At 42.7% G+C, this 23,300-nt stretch overlaps 2 protein-coding genes across 4 annotated transcripts in view; both read left to right on the forward strand.

Moving 5' to 3' along the window:
* SLC39A14 (solute carrier family 39 member 14) overlaps positions 1–5,501 on the forward strand; it is a 41,643-nt gene extending 36,142 nt beyond the window's left edge. For both annotated transcript variants that reach the window (XM_087816851.1, XM_087816852.1), the window contains 4 exons: positions 550–738; positions 865–1,072; positions 1,910–2,094; positions 3,426–5,501. In XM_087816851.1, the coding sequence (XP_087672977.1) occupies positions 550–738; positions 865–1,072; positions 1,910–2,094; positions 3,426–3,572 (729 nt within the window). In that variant the 3' untranslated portion in view covers positions 3,573–5,501. The remainder of the gene's footprint in view (positions 1–549; positions 739–864; positions 1,073–1,909; positions 2,095–3,425) is intronic.
* Positions 5,502–16,745: 11,244 nt separating this feature from the next.
* PPP3CC (protein phosphatase 3 catalytic subunit gamma) overlaps positions 16,746–23,300 on the forward strand; it is a 60,945-nt gene continuing 54,390 nt past the window's right edge. For both annotated transcript variants that reach the window (XM_016211737.2, XM_016211738.2), the window contains exon 1: positions 16,746–16,848. In XM_016211737.2, the coding sequence (XP_016067223.2) occupies positions 16,800–16,848 (49 nt within the window). In that variant the 5' untranslated portion in view covers positions 16,746–16,799. The remainder of the gene's footprint in view (positions 16,849–23,300) is intronic.

Genomic DNA, 23,300 nt, shown 5'->3' on the forward strand with positions numbered 1-23,300 from the left:
GCAGGGGGCAGGGGAGGACCAGAAACAAGATCTGGCTTGTGTGCCTTTTACTAGGCAGTTTATTCCCCGTTTCATTCTAAATGATTTCCTTAACATACTTTTATACCTTTAGGAGACGCAGGAGGGGCTGGAAATGGACATGCACTGTGTATGAAGTATGACCGCAAAGAAATAAGACTGATGTTTATAGTCTAGATCCAGGAAGATGCCGTTAGTGCCTGCCATGTAGTTATTCCCCAAGTAGTTGCTGAATTGAATAAGATTAGCCATTGCAAAGGACTCTAAATATTTTGATCAGTGCTGCCTCTCTGGAATGAGTGTGGGCCCTGCGGTCACTGCTGTGATATCTGTCCTGTGCCAGGCCCTTGCATTCACCTTGGCTCAGCTTTCTTAACATGCTGGGTTTCTGTGGGTGTTGCCTACTTGTGTGTTTTTTCTGATGGTGGGAATGGGGTCTTCCCAGTGCTCACAGCTTTGACTCAGACAGGTCTCAGGAAGCTTGATGGGCTTGGTGAGTGTTGTCCTCACCGCTTCTTGTGGTCCCTCCAGCATCATCACGGACATAGCCATTATGCCTCCGAGACGCTTCCTTCCAAGAAGGACCAGGAGGAGGGGGTGACGGAGAAGCTGCAGAATGGGGACCTGGACCACATGATTCCTCAGCACTGCAGCAGCGAGCTGGACGGCAAGGTCCCCGTGATGGACGAGAAGGTCATCGTGGGCTCACTCTCTGTCCAGGTAAGTGGGCCAGCCGCTGCTGGGTGAGGACCTTTGAGAGATAATGGCCTTGATGACTCAGGCCTACCTTGAAGGTCCATCGTCCGCCCCCTGACCTGGGGGCTGTGGGGACTGGCTTTCTTGTAGGACCTGCAAGCTTCCCAAAGTGCCTGCTACTGGCTGAAAGGCATCCGCTACTCTGATATTGGCACTCTGGCCTGGATGATAACCCTGAGCGATGGCCTCCACAATTTCATCGACGGCCTGGCCATCGGAGCCTCCTTCACTGTGTCGGTTTTCCAAGGCATCAGCACCTCGGTGGCCATTCTCTGTGAGGAGTTCCCACACGAGCTAGGTGAGTACACGTGCCCCCCAGCCCCGTTCCACTTTGCTGCCTCGCTACTGACACCAGCACCGTTCTTATGGCTGACTCCTCCCTCACTTCAAACCGCTTTTTGTAATTAATTAATACGTTCTTTATGCGATGTGAAATCTAACCACTAATTCCTAACAGTTGAATTAATAGTTACTGTGGCTCAGTTTCCTCACCTATACGGTGGGGTAGATAACAGCACCTGCCTTGTAGATTTATCATGAAGATGAAAGGGGAAACTAGTGAAAGGCACTTCCTATTCATTATTTGTTACATCCTATTAATCTCCCAAAGACTGAGATGCATGGTAGAAGGCTGGTGGGTGGAAGAAAGTAGATGAGCCAGGGGTTGTTGGGAGACTTTTAGTTTTATCGGAGGGAGTGTAAAATGTCTGGGCTTTGGAGGCTCAGAGACTCAAGGTCAAGTCCTGGGTTTGCCATTTATTGGCTTGTGACTGTGGGCAAATTACTTAACTTCCCTTGGTCTCAATTTTGTTTCCTAAAAATACTATTCATTGAGGAGGGAAGCTCTTATTTCACCATCAATCGGAAGAGAAATGAGGCTGTTGCTAGTTGGTTGCCTATTTTGCATTATTTTCAGCCTCTTGTCTGGACGTACATGGCCAGTTTTGAAATCTGAGATAGCTCTGGACATGAAGATGAAGATGCCTTTGACTTGTCACTGCCATCTCATGTCTGGGGCTGTCTTGATTTTCACGCAGACTTTATCCATACTTGAAGCAGTCTGTGTTCATCCTTCTGTCTGTCCCACATCCTAGAGTGACTGTCCATACTCTCCCCTCTGTTCTCCCCACCCTAGGAGACTTTGTCATCCTGCTCAATGCTGGCATGAGCATCCAGCAAGCACTCTTCTTCAACTTCCTTTCTGCCTGCTGCTGTTACGTGGGTCTGGCCTTTGGCATCCTGGCCGGCAGCCACTTCTCTGCCAATTGGATCTTTGCCCTGGCTGGAGGAATGTTCTTGTATATTTCTCTGGCTGATATGGTAAGTCTTGCATAGTTTATACCGCGGGAAAATGACAAAAGCTGGACTTTGTCATTGAAGTCATTAGGAGGACAGCTAAGGAGATGTTTGTTAGTTTTTGTTAACAGCTTTATGGAGGAATCATTCACATACCACAAAGCTCACCTATTTAAGGTGTGCAGTTCAATGTTTTTAAAGGGACATTAGATTTTAAAGAACAAAAAACTTATGTTTCCATTAGCATATGTCCTAAAAGAAAATGATTACTAAACTCAACTCCAGGGTCCAAAGATTTGAACTGTGCAGGTCCATGTGTACATGGATTTTTTTTCAACAAACACCTGTACTGCTTTCAATCTGCGGTTGGGAATCCATGGATGTGGAGGGCTGACAATGTGCTTTGTTTTAAGCCATTTTACATAGGGGACTTGAGCGTCCACGGATTTTGTTATCTGTGGTGTAGTGGGGGATCCTGGAACCAATCCTTCATGATACTAAGGGACAGCTGAGTTTTGGGGGAGTCAAGTTACACATGGATTTTCAACTGCACGAGGGTCAACGCCCCTAATCCCCGTGTTCAAGGGTTAGCTGTAGTGGTAACCACCTTGGAGAAAGTCTGTTACATTCAAGTTCTAGGGGCTATTGCTATTATCTTTGTAAACCAATTGATATGTACAGGGTGTCCCCCAAAAATGTATACACACTTTGAAAGATTATAAAGTCAATGTTTATTAACATACAGTTCATTTTCAAAATTTAAAAGAATTTACAGAAGTGAATGATTTTTTTTGTCAATACCTGTTTTCAAAGTGATGACCATGCTGGTCCAGGCACTGCTGATAACATGAATTAATGGAATCGCAAACATGAAGAACCATTTCGTTCAGTATTTGTGCACCCTCAACTTGTCGACTGTTGCAGTTTTGTTCTGTAAACTTTATCTTTTATGTGTCCCGGTATAAAAAAGTCTAGTGGAACTTTAGGATAAAATTCTTTTGTTCAAAGCTTAGTCTGCCTTCACCCATTATTTCAAATCAGTTAAACTTGAAAAGGAGTGAAAATTAAGTGAGTTTATCAGCTGTTAAAGTGTGTATACATTGTTTTGGGATACCTTATATGTATATGACAGATATATATCTTAATTATTTATTATATAATTTTCACCCCAATAACAATAACTATTATCATAAGTCATGTTATATACTAATTGCTACGATTACCATGTATAAATATTAATAGAATAAATGTGATGACAATTATTAGCTATAATATCTTTATGGGACTGAATTCTCCTGGACATACAAAGTTAGGAAAGGAACTGCAGCGGTCTTGTGTTTTCTCTCCTTTGTCAGTTCCCTGAGATGAATGAAGTCTCCCGGGAAGATGAAAGGAAGGGCAGCATGTTGGTCCCCTTTGTCATCCAGAACCTGGGCCTCTTGACTGGCTTTGCCATCATGCTGCTGCTCACCATGTATTCAGGACAGATCCAGATTGGATAGGGCCCTGCAGGAGTCAGAGGAACTGGAGGTGTAGGGCCCTTGGCTGCCTGAATCCCTGGCCCTTGGACCCGGCACCCACGAAGCACCTCGGGAGTGGCGGTTCTGTGAGAAACTGTGACACGGACTGTATTCCTGCGCTAAAATGTCAGCTGTTTTTAAAATGCTCTGTGCTGGTAATAAGCTGCCTGGTAACGGTCTCTAGGTAGCACCTCTCTCCCTTTCCTCTCCCTCCTTCTCAGAGTGACTCTGGAACCTGAATGGAGTTTAGCAGACAAGCTTAATTTTTTTCTCTGGTTACCCTGGCCCCTTTCTCTTTGAACCAGTGCTGAGAGATTTGGGACCCTTTGCCCCACAATGCAAAAATGCAGGCAGCAGTCCTAACCTGGTTAGAAATATCAGGAGGTGAATCTATAGTTTAAGGCCTATGAATCTAAATGTGTATCCTGGACCTTAAGTGGATTCGCCTGTATTTTACAGAAAAGGTACAAGAGACAGGAGTTCCACCCATTTTTCCAGTCAGTTCAGTTGCCTCGTCTCTCAAAGAGAACACAGAATTGGAACAGAAGAGTAGGGCAAAGGGGAGGCGAGGTCATCCTGAGTGAGAGGGGAGGTAGAACCCTTGGTGTGTGTCCTGCCCGGACAGTTGCTCGTGCCCACGGGAAGCTGGATGTTGATTTTATGGCTGGATATGGTGTTTCCTGGCCGTCTGGGAGAGCTAGCATGTAGGTTCAGTTGCCTGGACCTCCCCTTCTTTCAGAACAAGTACAGAGGGCAGAGAAGGGAAATCAACTGGTTTTGTTGTGATTCCCACCTCTCTTTCTCAATTCCTTCTTCTGAGACTTTTGAGCTGCCTCCCTAGAAGTACATTCTGAGCACATTCACGATGCTGGTATTAGTGGGGAGACTGCACAAACTTTCCTCCCCTGGCCCACACGCCTGCTATAAAGTGGCAAGTTGACTTGCGGAGTCAGAGTACAACTTGTGCTCTTTTTGACAAGGGTACCAGGAAAGGAGTGAATGCAGACACCATTTAGGATTTGCTAATTGCACAAATAAGTACGAACAGTAGAACCCTGAGGTGTAACGTCCAGAACTTTGGTTGGGCTCTGCAGATGTGTGCAGAATAGACGACCTACTGATTACTCTTGAATGGGTTTCAAATGGCACTGTCTAGGTCACCCTCCCTCGCCCCAAACAAGAAAGGGCGAATCCTGTATTGAATATTAATTGCTCTAACTCTCTTCAGAAAGTGGATCGATAGACTTGTCTGTGAGACTGTAGGCCAGCCTCTTCGGCACTGTGGAGCCCTCTTCTCAGAACTCTGGCTTCAAGGGGAGCTCATCTCCAGGTTCACTAGGTGAATTGATTTATTATTATCATATTGATAATGTGAGATTCTCTAGCCACTTTGGGGAGCCAGTCTCTCCAGAAGCCTTTCTTAGTGGTGCCCACAGTTGCAGCCCAGGGGTTGTGTTCGAAAACTGATTTGTGTGTGTGACTGACAGGGGCTGGTTCATTGCCAGCACCTGTGGGTTTTTTCTCTCATACCCAGAAAAACTTTCCACTATACAGTAATTAAAAGCAGACTCTATTTTGTTTTCTTTTTTTCCTTAGGAAACATCCCTCAAACTAGGAATCCTCTTGAAAAGAACATGAGCAGGAAAACTGCTGGTGATGCTTTATACTTTTTCTCCTTCTTTAGCCGGGTGACTGACAGATTTGAGAATGGGCTGAAGAAGGAAAACAGTTACCCAGATTCTAGATTAAATATCAGGACTGTCTCCTGATAGGATTATGGTCCAGTTTTACCAAAGAAGCAATTCCTTGAATGTGGGAATCTAACTTTTTATATCGTTGTTATTGTTACTGATTCTTTGTCTTCTCTGTTTTATTTTTCTCAACTTGCTTTCAGGAGCTAGCAGAAAATAACACTCAAACTTTAAGACTTTAGAAGATTTTGCTTTCCTTAATTCACATTGATGTATTAAACTTATAATTTTAGCATTCCCTATAGATCATTCCTTACATTATTCTTGGAGTAAAATACTAAGTTAGGGTTAGTGGGTTTCTAGTTTTAGAAGGAGCTCAAAAATATAATCTTTAACAGATTAAAAACATTTGAAGTAGTAGGGTGCTTTTCCTTTCTGTGCACATATGTATTAAGAACCTTCCTTTCATAGACAGAGGCCTCAAAGGGAAGTTCTCTTTAAACTGTCATTAGTCCCGAGGCCAGTCCTGCCTGGAGCTTAGGAAGGGAGAAAACACTCAAACCATGTGACTGATTGTATGTTGCCATTGGCAACAGACCTGCCTTGTGAGTTGAAAATGTGGCCGATTTCTTTTGGACTTTCAAGTGTTGAATTTGCTGTTTTAAAAGCATTTGTATATATTAGAAGTCTGAGGGGTAGTGAATTTTGAGGACTTGCAACTCTGGCATTCGCATCTTCCACCTCTGTCCCCAGATGAACCAGCTCCTGTTAATGATAGCGAGGAAGGTCAGTGTCATGTGCAGGAGCAGTGACTTGGGAGCAGGGGCTCTGCTGCTTCTCACCCTCCCCTGCCATGCAGGTTGCCTTCCTTCTTTGCCTCCAAAGGCCTTTTGTGTCTAGTGTCAACTTGGGGCTTTCTGTCATTAGTCCTTCACCCTGGGTTTTAAAAAAAGAAAGCTTCTCTGTTTGGGTATCCTAAGACCTGTTTTTAGTAAGTATTCTTCCAAAGAGATGGCAGTACGCTGGAAATCTGCTTAAAAATGAAAAGTTTGTCTGATTTTTGCAAGAGAGGTTAGGTTTTTATTGTTCATATTTCCTTTTACAGTTCTGCAGTTCCATCACAGTATTTTTTAAAATAACTCAGGAGTTATGAGGATAAATTAGAAAAGAAAATAAGTTATATGGATTTTAAATGTTTTATTTGTAAGATTCTAGAAATAAAGCTATATTCTGTGACTATTGAATTCTAAGCGTGATCTTTGCAGTAATGTGGGTGCAATGATGCCTGTTAAACACAAGGTGGCAATGGTGTCTCACTGACTTCAAAGCTTTGTTTTATTGGTCCAGCTTACACTAGGAGAGATTTTAGAAGGAATCTTAAATATAACATGTTCATTACATTTTTTTTTTTTTTAATCCTCACCTGAGGATATTTTTTCCATTGCTTTTCAGAGAAAGTGGAAGGTGGAGAGAGAGACATCGATGTGAGAGAGACACATCAATTGATTGCCTCCCTCATGCACCTGCACCAGGCTGGGGATTGAGCCTGCAACCAAGGTACATGCCCTTGACTGGAATTGAACCCAGGACCTTTCAGTCTGCAGACCTACACTCTAACCACTGAACCAAACTGGCCAGGACAAGCATGTTTATTTTAAATGATTAATTTATCTTTTATGGGTCTTGTGATTTCACTGACATTGCATGATGGAACTGTGGTGTTTCCTAAGAAGAGCTTTCCCTTGTTATAAATCCATGAATTAAAACTTGAGTAGTACATTTGGCTCATGTTAACCACATCTCTATGTCTTACAGGGAAAAGTTCTGTCATAAGATTTAAATTCTGAATCCTTATTTATGTTTAGTCATAGGACCAAGAATTTGTTTGACACTGTAAGTGAGCAGTAAAATAAAAGAATTGAGGTGATTTTACTGCTATATACGTTAGAGGTTCCCAGGTGCCTATTGCTGAGTCCTTTCACTTTAAAAAAAAAAATACTTTCATTGCCCTACCTGGTTTGGCTCAGTGGTTAGAGCGTCGGCCCCATGGACTGAAGGGTTCCTGGTTCATTTCTGGCCAACAGCATGTCCATCAGTTACAGGCTCGATCCCCAGCCCTGAGGCTGGGATGCTTGTGGGAGGCAACGAATTGATGTGTCTCTCCCACAAATTGTTTCTCTTCCCCTTCCACTATCTCTGAAAAGCAATGGAAAAAATATCCTCTAGTGAGGATTTAAAAAAACAAAAATTTTTTTGATTAGAGAGAGGGGAAGAGAGAGAAACATAGATGTGAGAGTGGAACATTGATTAGCTGCCTCCTGCATGCCCCCTACCGGGGATCAATCCTACAACCTGGGCATGCGCCCTGACCAGGAATCGGACCAGCAACCTTTTGGTGCATGAGTTTTTGAAACTCATGGGTAATTGATTGAGTGGTTCATATTGGTCCTGTAAGTTGCATTAACTAGCTACTATACTAGACTGCTATCTGCTGTTCAGAATGACCTTCATTTCATCCTTTGCTTTGTGCTGCCTCTCGAGAGCCTTCCCAGGCTGGGATTGGTGCCTCCCTGCACACACCTGTTACTGGAATTAAACTGTAATTGCTGCTGTTCTCTACACACCAAGTTCCTTCTGGGTGATGCTATGTCTGGTTTCCTTCTGTGATTTCGGCACCTGCCACCCAGAGAGAATGAATGAAAAGAACACATGAAGTGCCTATAAGTTGTGTGTGTGTGAGCATGCCCCTTTTCCACTGGCAGCAGTTCCTGTTGTGTTTTCCTGTCCCTGGTGTTGGTCTTGCTTATGCCCTGTAACCTGGTCCTCCTTCATTTAGAAACATTTGAGAGAGGTGATTGTGGCCCATATCGAACAGAGCTAAGCAATGTAAACAGGTCACTGAGGAGATTAAAACTTGGATCTTAGCCATGTCTTTGTAATACTGTTAGAGCTAAGCCATTTGGGACCTTTTTGGTGGAAGGTGAATGACCTATTGTGTTGCTTCTGTATGCTCTTCCTTACCATTCAGTGATGCTGAGATCTGATTTGAGCAAAATCCATTTCAAGAAATAATAAAGACACCAAATGTGGACACAGGGCTTTTGATTTGTGGGAAAACAAGATGTTGGTCTATCTTAAAGATTTTCTACTCTCAGTGACCTAGTATGAAATACCTGGATTTCTGAGGAAGGGTAGGTTAGAATCCCAGCAGGAGTAAATCCACCCTTCTAGAATAAAATGAATTACATTCCATTTAAAATAGAAAGAACTGGTGGTTGGAAAAGATCCACGGGTCTTATCAGACCTTAGCTAAGTATGTTTAGAGCTGCTAGCCAAACACCATTCTTCTTTCCAATATCACAACCCCTACTTGCCAGATGTCTATTTAGGGTTATTTTAAATGAAGGAAGGGTGTTGGCTACCCTTCCTGTATAACAGCAATCTTTGACCCTGGCCAAAGTGGGTGGGATTCTAAGATGGTAGCATCAGTTGTAGTTAAGGAATAACCCAGTGTTCTCACTCTGGCAATCATAAGCCAAGAAGTGGCTCCTCCACTAGGCTCTGGATTTCCCCCCACTCAGTGTTTTGCTAATAGATCTTTGGAACATGGAGGTTGCCTAAGAATCAATTTAGGCAATAATCCACATCATTTTTAAATAAATACACATGTAATAGAAAGCCTTCAGGAAATTCCTAGTGGAGGCCGCTGAAAAATCTTCTGATGAAGTAGTTCTAAATGTGAAATGCACTCTTAAAATATATATTATCCTGCTTTTGGTTCTTTATTCCTTTTGTGAGCACATTTATTTAACATGGGAGGTGGGGAATTATAGTCTCTGTCAGTATATATGGGGTGGTAAGGAGACAACCAGAAGGGCTTTTGCCCCGAGTATGAGGCTGTTCTGGCTACAGGCTGGGATGTGGGGAGCACACTGAGGGGACAGGAAGTGTGTAATAGGGGGAAGCTCTGCACACATCCTTGGGACCACAGTCCAGGCCCACCCAGTCACCAAAGCAAGAATAAAATAAGGTGCAACCCTGGGGTTGGGAGATGCTGAACAGGAAGGCACTGGGTGCACCAGTGTCCACAGCCCACATTTAGTGATGCCAGGTCTGGCACACCTGGCCATACCCTCTTATCCAGTCACCCCTATGTCTGTCCCTCTCTGAACAAGGCAGTGTGCCTATGTAGCTATCGGAGGCAGCATAGGTCTTAAGGTAGTGGTTTCCAGCTTTGGCCACCATCATGCTGCTGTCTGAAGGTCAGTGCCAGGCCCTATGGCTCTGCAGATGTGTTGATACAGAAGAGGAAGGAGCCATTGCATACCTGGATGTGGCTTATTGACCAGGTAAGCTACAGGATGTTCCCACTGGAGGCCACAACTACACCCATGGGGGAGCTGAACTGCCCATTGCCCTCGCTGTGGAAACCAGACTCAAAGAGGAACTCTACTGGCACTGTACACCTTCAATGAGAGGTTATGAAAATCCATCACTGCAATCTCACACCCACAAAATGGGGCCCAGCCGTCAGTGGCCCCACGTCCCCCAAGATGGCCAACCAGCTTCTCATTGGGCTGGAAGGTGAAGACACATTGACTTGTCAACCACAATGATATGTCCATTCAGGTCTAGAGCCACTCCTTTGGGGCCCATGGGGCTTCCCACTCTAATCTTGGTTTTGAACTTGCCCTCAGGGAAAGGGATGCTGACCCAACTGTATTGTCTGCCATGATAATGTCCACTGCCACACCTGTGGAGCACTGTAGCTGCCCAGGTGAGTGCCCTCAGACCCCAAAGTGGACCTTGAACTGGCCCTGGCCCTCATTGGAGAGAACCGGATACGTTGGTTGTCGATGTCTGCTACCACTAGGTCACCCCTGCTAGCTGCAGACCCACCTGTGAACTGGTGAATGCACCTTTCTTCCTCCCACAACTGCCAACAGGGTTGTCTTTTCGTTTGCTGCCTGTGCTGTACTGGGAGCTGAGCCTGCATACCGCCACCTAGTGCATGTGGCTGCCTGAGCAGCAGAGTGTACTCAAGGTAGCAGGACCCGGAATGCTGCTGCTTAGCTATTTTTAAATACATCAAAATTTAAGAATGACACCCAAGTCAGGTGAAAATTTTTTACAAAACATAACTTTAAGTTGTGGGTTTTAAGGGGAAGAAAAACAACTAATTCAATAATGGAGACTTTCCCCCCTTAAGATAAAGTATTAGGTCTTTAATTATAGATGCTAGTAGGGAAAGGAAAAGGTCTCTGGTCTGTATCCTCCCGAAATGGGAGATTCTTTCAAGTGGCATATTCCTGATAACTTCTTGAGGTTAATAAAACAAGCTCATTTGAGGCCAGTGTTTGGTTGTACTCTATCTACATGACCCTTGAAAATAAATTTCTCATGCTGCCAAATTCACACGCTTTAAACATTTTGCAGTAATTTTCCAAGTAATGTAGTTCTCCCCACCCCTTTCTTTTGAAAATTGCATGAGCAGGAGAGAGATTAAGTTTAGATTTTTCTTTCCTGGAAAAACTAATTTTAAAAAAATTAAAATTGCTTTTTCAGTATAAGTGGTTCAATTGTGTATCCTAACTAAAAGGGTAGATAAAATCTAAACATTAGAGATTTCAACATTGTTTTCATTTGGTTTTAGGGTGTGTTATATTCGTGCAAATCAATTTTCCTAGTTATACTCAGCCTAACAGAAAACTATTTTGCATTCCTTAGTTAATACATTAAAATTTTGCATGCCCTGGCCGGTGTGACGGTGGAGCATCATCCCATGCACGGAGAGGTCACTGGTTCAATTTCCAGTCAGGGCACATGCCCAGGTTTCGGGCTCGATCCCCAGTGGGGGTATGCAGGAGGCAGCCAATTGATGTTTCTCATCAATGTTCCTCTCTCTCTAAAAAATCAATAAAAACAATTTTTTTGTTTTTGCTTGAAAACTGCCTTGATCTAGCTGATAATTTTTTTCCATTGGAAATTTTAAGGCAGCCTTATAAGAAAGTTTAAATAAGAAAGTTCTTTAAAAAGTGTTTAAGCTTGGTGCCTTTAGAAGCAAATAAGAATGAATGCAAACTTACTAGCCCAGGGTTCTGGGTGAAAGAGCACAGGATTTTGAGTCCAGATGAATGGATTTGCATCAATTCCACAATTGACTGGCAGTGTGAAGTCAGATAATATGATTAACCTCTCTGCACCTCAGTGTCTTTATCATAAGGTAGAAATGATCACTTTCATACTACCTATCTCTATAAGTGTAATAAGATCTACATGTCTGAGCAAGTGCTTTATAAATTAAAACACTATACCAGTGATAATTAACATTTTTTGTTTGGATTCCTTTGGGAATCTGGAAAATATATGCCTTCCCACACATTTCTCAAACACACCCAAAAGCACTTCTAAATATCCTCAAGACCTTAATTTTATGTACAACTGGGAGCAGGATGGGGAGGAAATGATTTGAAACCTTTGCACCACAGGTTAAAAACCTCTGCTCCAAACAAGAGTTAAGATGATACTCATTCAACAAATAATTGAATTCTAGCTTCGTGAGAGGTACAGCATGACAATGGTGAAGAAGACAGATCAAGGTGCTCCCCTTAAGGGGTGAGAGCAGGCACAAAGACACAAGTGCTCCAGAAAAATTAACTTAGGGTAATAAGGTAGAGAGTGGGGAGAGTGCTGTAGCTTTAGCCTCTATGATGGTCAGGGAAGGCCTCTCTTGGGAGAAGGCATTTGAGCTGAGCTGTAAGTAACGAAGCAGCTTTGTGAAGATCTAGGAAAATGATGTTCCAAGCAAAAGTGACAGCAGATGCAAGAGCTCTGGGACAGAAATAAGCGTGGTCAGTTTGAGGCCAGTTTGTATAAATTATAGTATACACGGTATAGACCAGGTCACTGTGTCTAAACTGTACCGTGCATAGGGGAAGAGGTTTGAGCTGAGTTCAAAGAAGTAGACAAGAGTCAGCCCATTTTTGGGAAAGGAGACATTTGAGGGTTTTCAGCTGAGGAATGACAAATCAGATTTATGGTTTAAGTTTAGAAAGCTGTTGTATGGAAAATGGACAGTAGGGGGAGTAAGTTGACAGGATATGATATTGTGAGGAAATGAGCCTTCCCTTCCCCCACTGCATTTTGGGACCATGGAACTTGATGAATGCTAGTGCCCTTTACCTGTGGCATCTTACCTGTGGAATGCTGGAATGTATGAGGGAGGTATTAAATTCTATTCTCCTGTACTGTATTATGGAGCCAGAAAGGACTGCCACCATTATCTCCTGCTTTGTAATGCAAACAAAATAGGGAGTGTTGGCAGCTTTGGGGCTTCCCAATCTTTGTCACAGTTCTTAGAGGAGTGGGTTTTCCCCGGAAGACCAAGGAAGGAATAGCACACTGTTAAGAGATTTATACACTATCCCCAAAATGGACTGAATATAAACTTATAAATATATAATTATGTCAGCAGAACTTTTATTAGCATTTTTTCCCTTATAAGTTGTCTAAAGAGAGTATTAATTTGATATAAGGCTATTATTGGTAGAATGTTGCTTTGGGCCATGTCTTTCCAATTACAACAAACATTTTATAATCTGGATTTACTCATTTTTTTTAGACCTTAAGACTGGAGGGTACAGAGAGGTTCCCAGATCCTAAAGATTGGGGATGTATGTTTCATATTGCTATCTAAATATCCTTAAACAGCATATTTCTCTTGGCCCTTTCTATCCCCATCCTTAACCCTCCACCTACCCAATGCTCCCTAACCTTCCATTTCATCATACAAACCACTAGTGAATAGTGAATTGAGTCAGGTGAGACCCTTCCACTGACATCTTTGTCTTCTGTAAAGAATGGTGTTGACAGGGCTACAACCACCTCCTCCCTCTCCGTTCTCACCATTAAAGTCAATTTTTTTTTGGGGGGGGAGTTGTATGGAGTGGGGTCCATGCCAAAGTAATTTCATAAAAATTAAAGGCACTCATAGGAAAATGAGTAAAACATAGTATATGATGTCCATACAATATGTATTACTAATGAAAACATTTTATGTAGTGCTTTTCATATAAAATTAGAAATTATACACTATAAAATACCTTTTGTTCTGTGTAGCTATTTTAGAAATGCTCATTTTACTCTAGTTTAAAACATATTCTACAGTTCTCTCGCCTGCATTTGACGCAGGAGGTTAGGATTTAATGGCTTCATACAAGTGGAAACTGAAGCCTACTAGAAACTAGGATTCCCTGTGCTTTTGTTAAATTAAAAGCAGTCATAATTATTTCTCAGAAGAGCTGGTCATTAATTAAGGTTTCTGAAGTGATTAGGGAGTTTCATAAAGAAATGTACCAAGTCTCACAAGTCCTGTTAGATGGAAATCTAGGTTTGAAGAAATTAGTAGAAACGCCAATTAAACGTGAATCTAGGTAATTACAAATATTTAGGCAATTCTGACCACTGCAGAAAGTAAAAGGTAAGAGAATAGGTTCATCAATTAGGTAAAAATACGATAGACCCCAGCCAGGTGGTGGAGTTGTACAAGCTGAGTGAAACAGAACTCCCCAATTGTTGTTTGGAACTAGTAATATGATGACCAAAAACATCACCACCACCAATAAAGTTAAGTCTTACTCATTTTTTAAAAATTGTTTGGGTAAGGAACTTAGACTTTTCTTCCTTTTGTATTTTCATTGAGTGGTTCTAATGTTTTGATCAGAGAAGGCAGAAAGTCTGAATATTTAGCATTTCTGGAAACGGGCCTGCAAAACAGGCCTTTGAAAGAGCACTTTTCTTTATTTGTACCCAGTTACAAAGTAATACAGTACTTTCTCACCATAGAAATATTGTAAAATACAGAAAATTATTTGTTTTTTATAAGTCACTCTTAAACACACCAAGAGATGGCTACTATTAACATTTTTTTTCTCTTCAGAGATGTTCCATGAAGGTATGAACTATGTCCATGTTAATTCATCACTGTATCCCTACTACCTAGCACAGTGCCTGGCACAGTCAGTACCTAATTAATATTTATTGAATGAATGACTATATTAATATTTTCTACTAGTTGTTTACGTGTACAGTTCCTTGTTAACAAAACGGGATCCCTACTGCACACGATTATATTCTAGCTTTTTCACTTTCTATTACTTCCTGAGGCTTTTCTCATATCAAATATTCTAATCTAAAATATGATTTTTCCATAAGGCATAATGTTCCATACTTTATTTAACCATTTTCCTATGCAAATGAAATCATATACAATTGACTCTTGCATGACACAGGTTTGAACTGCACGGGTCCACTTATTTGCAGATTTTTTTCAATAAATACTGTAAATGTATTTTCTCTTAGAATTTTCTTTTTTTCTTATGATTTTAATAACATTTCTTTTCTCTAGGTTGCTTAATTTTTTTTGTTAATCTCCATCTGAGGTTATTTTTTTCCCCATTGCTTTTCAGAGACAATGGAAGGGGGGGTGGAGAGAGGAAGGGAGGAAGGCAGTGAAAGAAACTTCTATGTGAGACTGGCTGTCGGATGAGGGTGGGGAGTGAACCCACAACCCAGGAATGTGCCCTTGACTGGGAATCAAACCCACGACCCCTCTGTCTGCGGGTGCACTAACCACTGAGCTAAATCGGCCGGGGTGGGACCAGTTTATTTTTCATCTTCAGAGATTTGCTGTTTGACAGAGGTGTGGAGCCTTGACGCTCTGATTACTTCTTAAGTGAAGAACTTCCTCAGGATATCTAAATAATTCTCTTGGGTGGACGCCTTAAGTCAAGACCCAAGAAAACAGAAGCAAATTCTATTCAGTTCCTCAAAGCCCCAACGCATAATTCAGGGTCTGGTTCCAGTATATATCTCCCCAATACATAAATCTACATTAATGCAGATTTGGGCTTACCCCCTATAATCTCTTAGCTAAGAAGCTATCTAAAATAATTTTCTGCTATGATGGAAATGTCCTATTTTATCATGTCCACCTGCTGTACGTAATTACTGAGCACGTGGCTAGCGCGCTTAAGGTACTGAGTATTTAAATTTTCATTTTTATGTAATTTAAACGTCCATAGCCACATAAGACTTATCGTTGGCCACCACGGGAACTGTGAAGGCTGGTCTGCCTCTCATTCGCATGCACATCCTTGGATCTCAGTTTCAATAGTTCATTATCGTTGCTGAAATCAAAACATTTGACTTCGCCAGGCATTATGATTATACTCGGCAGTGAGGGAGGACCGTGGAAGGAGAACAGTTTCTATTCTAGGCTTGCAATTTAAGGAAAGAAAAGGTCCGCTTTTAACCTAGAGATGAGCCAGATTAAGACTCTCTGGGGAAACGGGCCCTTCGTGTTCCACAGTCAACACTAGCGAGGGAGGCAGGCACTGTGCCAGTGCGACGAAGGGGAAGAAAGAGTCGCCTCCAGCGGAGGGGACACGCGGGGCTTACGGAAGGTCAGTTCCCCTCACAGCGGAGGTCCCGGCCCGGGGGCGCCCGGAGCCGCTCCCTCTGCTTCCTCTCGGAAGTGGAGAGAGGAGGCCGCGCGGCCCAGGCGAACGTCTAATTTATCCACCCCGGAGGGAAACCGAGGGCCCCCTCCCCCACGGGACTGGAACTAGGATGAACGCGCGACCACCCTCAACAATGTGAAAAGTTAAATCAGGGGTTTAAACGGGTTTGGGGACGGATAAACCGTGGGAAGGGGCGGGGGACGAATTGATAACGACTCCTACAGACAGAGTGGGCAACAGACACAGAGGAAAGGGCAGGAGGCCTCCAGCGGGGAAGGTGTGGGAGAACCAGGGCTCTCTGCAAGGTGACCCCAGGGTGACAGGAGGTTCGCGGCTCCACGTTCGCTGCAGCAGGGTCACAAGATGGCCGCTGCTTGGCTGGGCCTTTATGTGCAGGACCCCGGCGGGGCTGGGTTAGGGGCTACAGACCGGGGCAGTGGCCGGCCACGGAGAAGGAGTCAGCCGCAGGGAACTCACGCTGAGGAGAAGCGAAAACTCGCTGTCGGAAGCTGGAGAGGAAGGAAGCGCGCGGGCGCACGGTCAGGGGAAGGGGAAAGCGCGGGTCGCCACAGCCGGGGGCCTGAGGTCAGGCGGAGCGCCGGCGCGAGAGACAGCGGGGCCGCGCACTGGGCCTCGGCGCGGCGGCGGCGGCGGCGGCGGCGGCGGCGCGCGGGCCGCCGGGAAGTTGGGAGAGTGACGTGCGGGAGCGGGCGCGCGCGCGCGCACGCGGGCCGGGCTGCCTGGCTCAACCGCGGTCGGCTGCGCTCGCGACTTCGCTTCTGCCGGAGGAGCGGCCGGTGGGTCGGCGTCCCTGTCAGCGGGGTTCGCGCCCGGCTGGCCGCGCCCGCTTCCTTTTGGTGCCTGGGCCGCCCTGAAGAGCCTGGGCAGGGGCGCGGCGGGCTGACTGGCCCCAGAGCCGGGACCGCCGGGGACGCTGGCGGAGGCGCACTGAGGCGGTCTCCAGGGTGTCCGGGAGCCGGGAGGAGGCCGAGGGGACCATGTCCGGGAGTAACTTCCACCTCTCCACCACCGAACGCGTCGTCAAAGGTGCCGAGCGGGCTGGCCTTCCTCGGCGGAGGGAGGGAGCCGAGGAAGGGAAGCGGGCGGGCGGCGGGGGCACCCAGGCTGCGCCTATCGGAGAGGAGGACCTGGAGCGGGGTGTGGGAGCGGGAGGACAAGACCCGCACGGGGGCTGCCCGCCGGGGCCTCGCGTGGTTTCTCTGGTACCTAGAGGCGTAGCTAGCAGGACTTCCAGGTGGGGTGGGGATTTCTTCTCCATCAGCCCCAAAGGGTCTGGATCCCATCTTTTAGAAAAGAAACCCTTCCTCCTCGTCGTCTCCCATCGGGGAAGCCGTCTAGGGCGACGCGGGGAGGGGATTCAGTCGATTCTTGCGAGTCAGATCCTTCCGCCGCTCCCCGTGCCGCAGCATCACATCAGCTCGCCCCTTCCCCCACTTTCAGCACGAATACGGCGTACCTTTTGGCCCACTTTCCCCAGATCACCGCGAGTCAGTGCCGCTGTTGAAAGAAACAGTGTGGTGCAGTAAATACAAATACAGCCATTTTATAGTGTTTGAAAGGGTTTATAGGTCTCTTTGCACGATGTTGGTGTTTTATTTTGCTTTTGACCATGGAGACTTGGGAGAAGGATGCTCTCTGACCCAGAGGTCCAACAGGAACTAAAGCGCTCCTTCCTGATGTCTGTAGGGTTGTCCGCTGTGGTGGTTTCTGCCCTTAAACTAAGAATAGTGGCGTACACATACCGACTGATTTATGTGCTGCTTTTGTTCAGCCATAAGACTTAAGTACAACCCTTCTGAGTTTTAGCAATCCGTTCGAAAACCCTGTTTTGTGAGAAGGTAATATACCTAGACCAGCTGTGTTAGTGGCCTCTGGATGAAGGGGTTAGCTGTAAGTGGGGAACGCTATTACAATACTTTTATTTTTTCATTTGGGTAATTAGAAGGAGAAATCAAACCAAGATTAGAGACAGTACTTTTTCTTTTTTTAAGTGGAAAAGCCTGTGAAATGGTCAATGAAAGGGGAGAATTTTAGTGTTGAAGTAGATGTTTTCCCTCTAAAAACATTTAAGCATCATAAATATTGTCTACACTATGTCATTTTAGTGTGTAACTTAGTTTTCCCTCCTAAAAGGTCAGCACCGTAAGTGTTGATTGTCTACATTGTATAACATTTAGTAAACACAATGGGATTTTTGAGGTTACTCAGCATTTGTCTGGTATCATTAGGGATTTAAATGAATTGTTCATATAACTGGCAGCCCTTTAGCTGCTAAAGTATTTTGGCCATTTCAATGTCAGTTTTTATAATATATAACCCATAAAGAGTATATAACTGTCTCTTAAAATCAGAATATACTAAACATAACCTTTTTTGATAAATCAAGGTCATCATTATGTACGTTAATTTCTGTCCTGTGCTGTTAATATGGCCGGTGCATTCTACTGTAGAAGGGTGTTGGCAGTTTCCCCCTGTACTAGGATGACTCGTCGCTGCTATACCAGTTCAGTGCTTTTGTCTGTTTTTAGTTTATCTCCTCCAGTACTGTTCTCTGTCAAAATATGCCCTTCTCATCTACCACTTCTAAACTGAAGTAGACGGGAAACCAGATAAATCAGAATTGTGTATCAAGTCAGAATAAATGGGATGCGAACGAAGCTCAGTGGCAGTCCTCAGACTTTCATGAATCTCATTCTGATCGCCACTGTAACATGTAATTTCCACCATAACATTTCATAGTCTTAAAGGAAATTTTAAAATGAACTGTTCAGACCCTTAAATATAGGCGTAAAGTAAAATAAAATGCTGTTAAAATGCAGGTGCCGGCTTGTTGCTAGGCATGCTCACAGTTAAGTGAACACCCTCATAGTCTGTATGATTCATATTTGTTTTTTGGTGAAATTATAAATTATTACATGTTGCATACTTTATAAGATTACTCTTAAGTAAATGAAACATATGATTTTAGGCCCTTAGAATGTGTAGATTTAACTTGTGTATAAAAACTTTAGCATAAGAACTTGACCACAGCATTTTGACTTCTTGGTGACTTATGTTGCTTTTTTTCTGGGTTTTCCGGAGTTTGAAATACTTGAATTTTGTTCTAAGACAGTAAGGAGTCAGTTCATATATAGGTCCATTGTATTATACAGGGTGCTAAATCCTGATCTAACCATTATCTTGTCTGGCCAGAGTTGTCTGCATTTATTCACAACTGGAAATCTTTTTTTGAGGTGAGACCACACCCCAGTTGTTTTTGGTTCTGTCATTTCCTGTTAACTTTTAAGTCTACTTAATTGTTTTGTTTGAGCAAATCTTAGAGAAGAGTGGGTGGGTGGGAGTGACTTGTATTGTGTCTTTAAAAACAGCAACTTAACTAAAATGAAGGACTAGACTAGTGGTCAGAAAACCTAGGTTTTACTGCTGCTCCTGGAGCTTACTTGTGACCTTGCCTGTTTTTTGCTTTTGTTTTTTTCTAACCTTACATTTTTATTTAAACACTCTTGCTTCAATAATCTCTTCTGCAAAATATGGTTAATAATACTTTCTTTGTCAGACATCTGAGCCATATGAAAAGCTTAAGACAAGGTAGTATTATGAAACATGATACGTAGTTTGATAATAGATCGCTTACTATATAAGTGGTTAGAGAAATTACTAACATTTGGAAAATACTAGAAGTAGAACATATATAAATTAGAAAACTGTTCCCAGTCTCTGGGAAGTACCTCTTCTACAATATAAAGGATATCTGGGTGGAATCCCCGGGGTAACAACATGAATTGGCCAATACAGTTCTGTCTGGTACTTCCTTGGCAGCTGGTTTCTTCTCTAGCACTTGAAGATGTGTATTTTATGTTTAAAATGTAACAATTCTTATGATTTCACTCATTAAATGTTTATGGAGAGCCATCTGCAATGTATGCCAAGAGATAGGTGCTCATTTGTTTCTTCTTTTTTTTTAAAAGTGACATTTCTGTGAGCTTCTAGAACACTGCATATGCACTGAGGCATCACTACTGGTATCTGGAGCAGAAAACTAGAATCTCAAATAATTGAACTCTGAAAACCTTTCAGCTTGATTTTCCCCCCCCTGGTTTCCAAGTTTCTTTTCCTGTGTGAAGGAATTTATTTGACAGATTTTGATTTTTTTAAAAAGTAACAGTTTATTCCTCTAGGCTTAATCTTAGAAGCAACAGGGAAATTTCACTAGGAATTATGTGACAGAGATGGCAAATCTATTGTCTAAGTTTGCTAGTTGGTGGTCAAATGGGATTTAACAGAAAAGTCAGACTTAAGTAAGATGCTGATACAGTTCTCTCATTCTCTTGGAATTCAAATACGCTGTATATTCGTAGAATGTAGTAATTTGTAGCGCACACAGGAAGCTACTAGTTTTTTAATATCCTGGCACCGTGAATAGCATGGCTAAGGCTTTCTTAAGAGATTGTAAGCCCTAGGCAGTGTGGCTCACTTGGTTGGGCATCCTCCCGTGCACTGAGAGGTCTTTGGTTGGATCCCCGGTCAGGGCACATGCTCAGGTTGCAGGCTCCATCCTGAGTGGGGGGCCTGCAGGAGGTAGCCGATTGATGTTTCTCTCTCATCAAGGTTTCTCACTCTCCCTCTCTCCCTTCTTCTCTCTCTAAAATCAATTTTAAAAATATATTAAAAAAAGAATTTTAAGAAGTGTAGTATGGACAAAAATTGCTATTACTACAAGCATACCTTGAACCCGTTTCAGTCTCTGGTACCTATACCTCACTTATTTCCACAGCTCTTATCCCCTTTCCTTCTCTTTGATGTTATGAGGATTTACCAAGTTAAATTTTTTTTTCTTTTAAATATAAGCTTAACCTTGCTAATTATAAAACTGGAAAGGTAGAAAGGGAAGAAAACAAAGATATTATATTCTCTCCCTCCAAAAACAATTGCTATTAATACTTTTGTTGTATTTCCACGTGCTCTGGTGTATTTTGTATTCAAAGGGAAATGGATCACATATACTAAAGCTTTTATTATGCAAATGTTTTCATATTATTTTAACAGAAATATTGTAATTTTACCTAAATTTTTCCATGATGGTTTCAGTCATCATGAAAATGGTTTGAAAGTGCTTATGTTAATATTTTGTTCCTTTATGTTTTCATTCATTTGCTACCATACCAACCCAGAAGAAATATTTTCAGGTATAAATGTTCAGTGTGAACAAGTTCGATTCTGGTCAAGGGCATGTACTTCAGTTGCAGACTCGATCTGTGGCCCTGACTGTGTGCGGGAGGCAACCAATCTATCGATGTTTCTCTCTCTCCCTTCCACTCTCTCTGAAAAGCAATGGAAAAAATATCCTTGGGTGAGGAAAAAATAAAAAAGAATTAATTGGAAACCTTTTCCTAGGCTGTATTTGGTAGTAGAAATAGAACATCCATTAAAGTGATATTTTGGGGAAAAGCTAATTTTTAATTTTTAGGCATATGTCTATAAGAGACAAACTTAGCTAATTCTGGTATTTGGAGTCACTTTAGGGCTTTGCTGCTACTTAATTGCCTTGATTGGGAAAACAAAAAGCTATAGAGGACATTTTGGGGACAACTGGGAAAATTCAAATATGGAGTATATATTAGACGTACCAGTGTTAAAAGTCTTGGGTGTGATAAGAAGGTATTGGAGAATGTTCTTATTCTTAGGCAATACCTGATGAAGTATTTAGGTTTAAGTGTCATGATATCTGCAGTCTGCTCTCAAATGGTTCAGAAAAAAGATTATTTGTTGAGAGAGAAACCAAAAGTAGCAAAGTGTTCATTATAGTGAATATAGGTAAAGAGCAAATTGGTGTTTATTTTACTCTTCTTTCACTTTTCTTTAGGATTTCAGTTTTTCCAACTGTAAAGCTGGGGAGAGAGAAAAAAAAAATTACAATTGAGAAGTGCCTTGCCCTGGCCAGTGTCGCTCAGCTGGTGGCAGGCTGATCCCCAGTCAGGGCACATGCCCAGATTGCTGGTTCAATCTCTAGTTGGGGTGCTTGTGGGAGGCAACTGGTTGACATTTCTCTCTCTCTCTCCCTTCCTCTCTCTGAAATCAATTTTTTAAAAATGCCTCAAAAGAGCTGGGCTTGGGAAAGGCAATCATCATATTTGAGGATTCAGTAGTGTCTTGGTGAGGGAAAGATAAAAAAAGACAATGAGTTTTAAAGTATATTATAGCCGATGTGAAGTGGAAGCACCTTGTTTAGCAGAAAAAGAGGTGGTTTCAGCTACATGTTGTGGCTAAACAGGCAGAAATAAGGATGGAGACGCAGAGTATACCTGCCTAAAGAGTAGACAGAATGGGTAAACCAGAAGTGTCAGGTATTGAAAGAGGTAAAATGAAGGAAAGGAGGAAAAAGGGACAGCTGAAAACTGCTAGAGCAGTTGACTGTGATTCCATGAAGGAATTTGGATTATTTGGATTGGCTATGTGTTACACACACACACACACTCTAAAGCTTAATTGGCTGTTAAACGTAATCCAAAATTACAGAAAATTCAGACATCATACAAATAGATATTGTGAAAAGTAAGACAGACTTGTTTTTATTTTATTGGAGAGATTGAGGTAAAAAAGGAGGTAGAGGGATAAAGTAAACATTAAAAAGCACTAATAGGTAGAGGAGATAGAAAGGATTTTCTAAGTGTACTTCCCATCCCTGTTAATCACACCGCTTACCCATTTAGTCACTGGCTCAGATGACAAGCCTGGGAGTCAGGCCAGACTCTTTCCTATCCCTTTCACTTTAAATCCAGTTCCCAGACTCAGTTCTGTGGACTTTTGGTCTCTACATAACCTTCTACTTCATCTACTTGTATCACTTCTTGCTTATCCTATTGCAGTAGCCTCTTGCTAGGGCTGTTTAGTCTCCACTCTGCCATTGTGATCTGCAGGTGTAATGTAAAGGATCGTTCTTGTGCTTGAAATCCTTCATGAGCACTTTCTGCCTATAGGATATACTCTAATTTTGTTGATGTGTAATTCCTTTCGTGCTAAATCTCTAACCTTGTGCAGTAGGCCCCTCTTATCCTCAGGGGGATACGTTCCAAGACCCCTGTAGATGCTTGAAATGGTGGATAGTACCAAACCCTGTATGTACTATGTTATTTCCTATACATACCTATAATAAAGTCTAACTTATAAGTTAGGCACAGTTAAGAGATTAACAATAATGAAAAAGAACAATTATAATAACTTACTATAATAAAAGTTATGTTATTTCTCTTTCTCTTACCTCTGATTTTTATATTTTTCAGTCCAAACCTATTCTCGAATCTGTGTAACCATCCCTTACTTGCAGTAAATGACTGGTATCACTTTGTTTCAGGGGATCCCTTGCTGAAGTCTCTGTATAGACACCATGCTTTCTGGTGCAACATGATGCTGTCACTTGAAGCACGTTTTCTGTTCAAGACTTCCACCACAAATTAAATGCCTTTTCCATCTTAACTAAG

This window comes from Miniopterus natalensis, chromosome 4, assembly GCF_054644295.1.
Source record: "Miniopterus natalensis isolate mMinNat1 chromosome 4, mMinNat1.hap1, whole genome shotgun sequence".
Classification (NCBI taxonomy): domain Eukaryota; kingdom Metazoa; phylum Chordata; class Mammalia; order Chiroptera; family Miniopteridae; genus Miniopterus; species Miniopterus natalensis.